The sequence below is a fragment of the Condylura cristata genome, unplaced genomic scaffold (genome assembly GCF_000260355.1).
Source record: "Condylura cristata isolate star-nosed mole 26May11 unplaced genomic scaffold, ConCri1.0 scaffold00007, whole genome shotgun sequence".
Classification (NCBI taxonomy): Eukaryota; Metazoa; Chordata; class Mammalia; order Eulipotyphla; family Talpidae; genus Condylura; species Condylura cristata.
In genome coordinates this window covers 22707434-22708350 of record NW_004567108.1, presented here as the reverse complement: position 1 = coordinate 22708350, position 917 = coordinate 22707434, and the positions used below count along the sequence as shown (strand labels likewise).

General features: G+C 66.8%; 1 protein-coding gene across 1 annotated transcript in view; it reads right to left on the bottom strand.

The window, feature by feature from the left end:
* ELL2 (elongation factor, RNA polymerase II, 2) overlaps positions 1-682 on the bottom strand; it is a 64330-nt gene extending 63648 nt beyond the window's left edge. The window contains exon 1 of the mRNA XM_004678123.2: positions 187-682. Within this exon, the coding sequence (XP_004678180.1) occupies positions 187-333 (147 nt within the window). The 5' untranslated portion in view covers positions 334-682. The remainder of the gene's footprint in view (positions 1-186) is intronic.
* Between the last annotated feature and the right edge of the window lie 235 nt (positions 683-917).

Sequence of the window (917 nt, the reverse complement as noted above, 5' to 3'; positions counted from 1 at the left end):
CGGCGTCCCGCCGGCCCCGGACCGCGGCGTCAGCGACCCTGCCTCGCTCTGCCGCTGACGGCAGCGGCAGTCAGTCAGAGCTCCGCAGACCTGGCGCGGGGAGCCGGGCCAGGGGAGGCACTGACGGCGACGAGGAGCGCCCTCTCCCTCCCAAGCCCGGCGGGTCGGCCGGCCTGGCCCGCTCACCTTGTGGCTCTGATAGGTTTCGAGCGCCCGGATCGCCGTCTCGGTGAGTTTCACATGCAGTACCGTGATGTTGTCCTGTCCCAGCCGCCCGCAGGACAGCCCGTAGCGCTGCTCCTCCCGCAGGCCCGCCGCCCCCCCTGCCGCCATCTTAAACTCCCCGGGGTGCCGCCGCCGACGCCGCTCGGGCTCTAGCCTCCACTGCGGCCGCGGCTGCTCGGGCTTCTGCAGCCGCCGCCACAGCTACGGCCATCCCGCTGCTGACGTACTGTCATATACTGCGCGCAGCCTGATCTCGGACTGCCACCGCCGACACCCGCCCCACCCTCCGGCCCGCGCCCCGCCCCGGGCTCGTTCATTGGCTCGGTTCCCCTTGAGATCCGCCCTCATTGGCCGCCCTCCACACTCCTGGGGGCGGGGCCCAAAGTCTCAGGAGTTTTGCTCCCGGACGGGACTTCAGAGAGGTAAGAGACTGACGTCGAGGTGACGCGTCAGCTTAATCATTTCTGACGTCACGTCTGGTCGTCTTGGTCTGTTGGCTGCGATTGGCCAGGCTGGTTTGGGAGAACCTCGGTTAACGGGGTCTCCGGGTGGCGGGGTCTGATTACCCAAAGACCCACCTCTACTCCTGAGGGGATAGTAGTGAAGACTTGGGGGAGTAAGGGAGACTTGTTTTCTCAGTTAGTCGACCATGGCGCCGAAGACCTCCACCCCAAATGTGTGACGGAGAACTT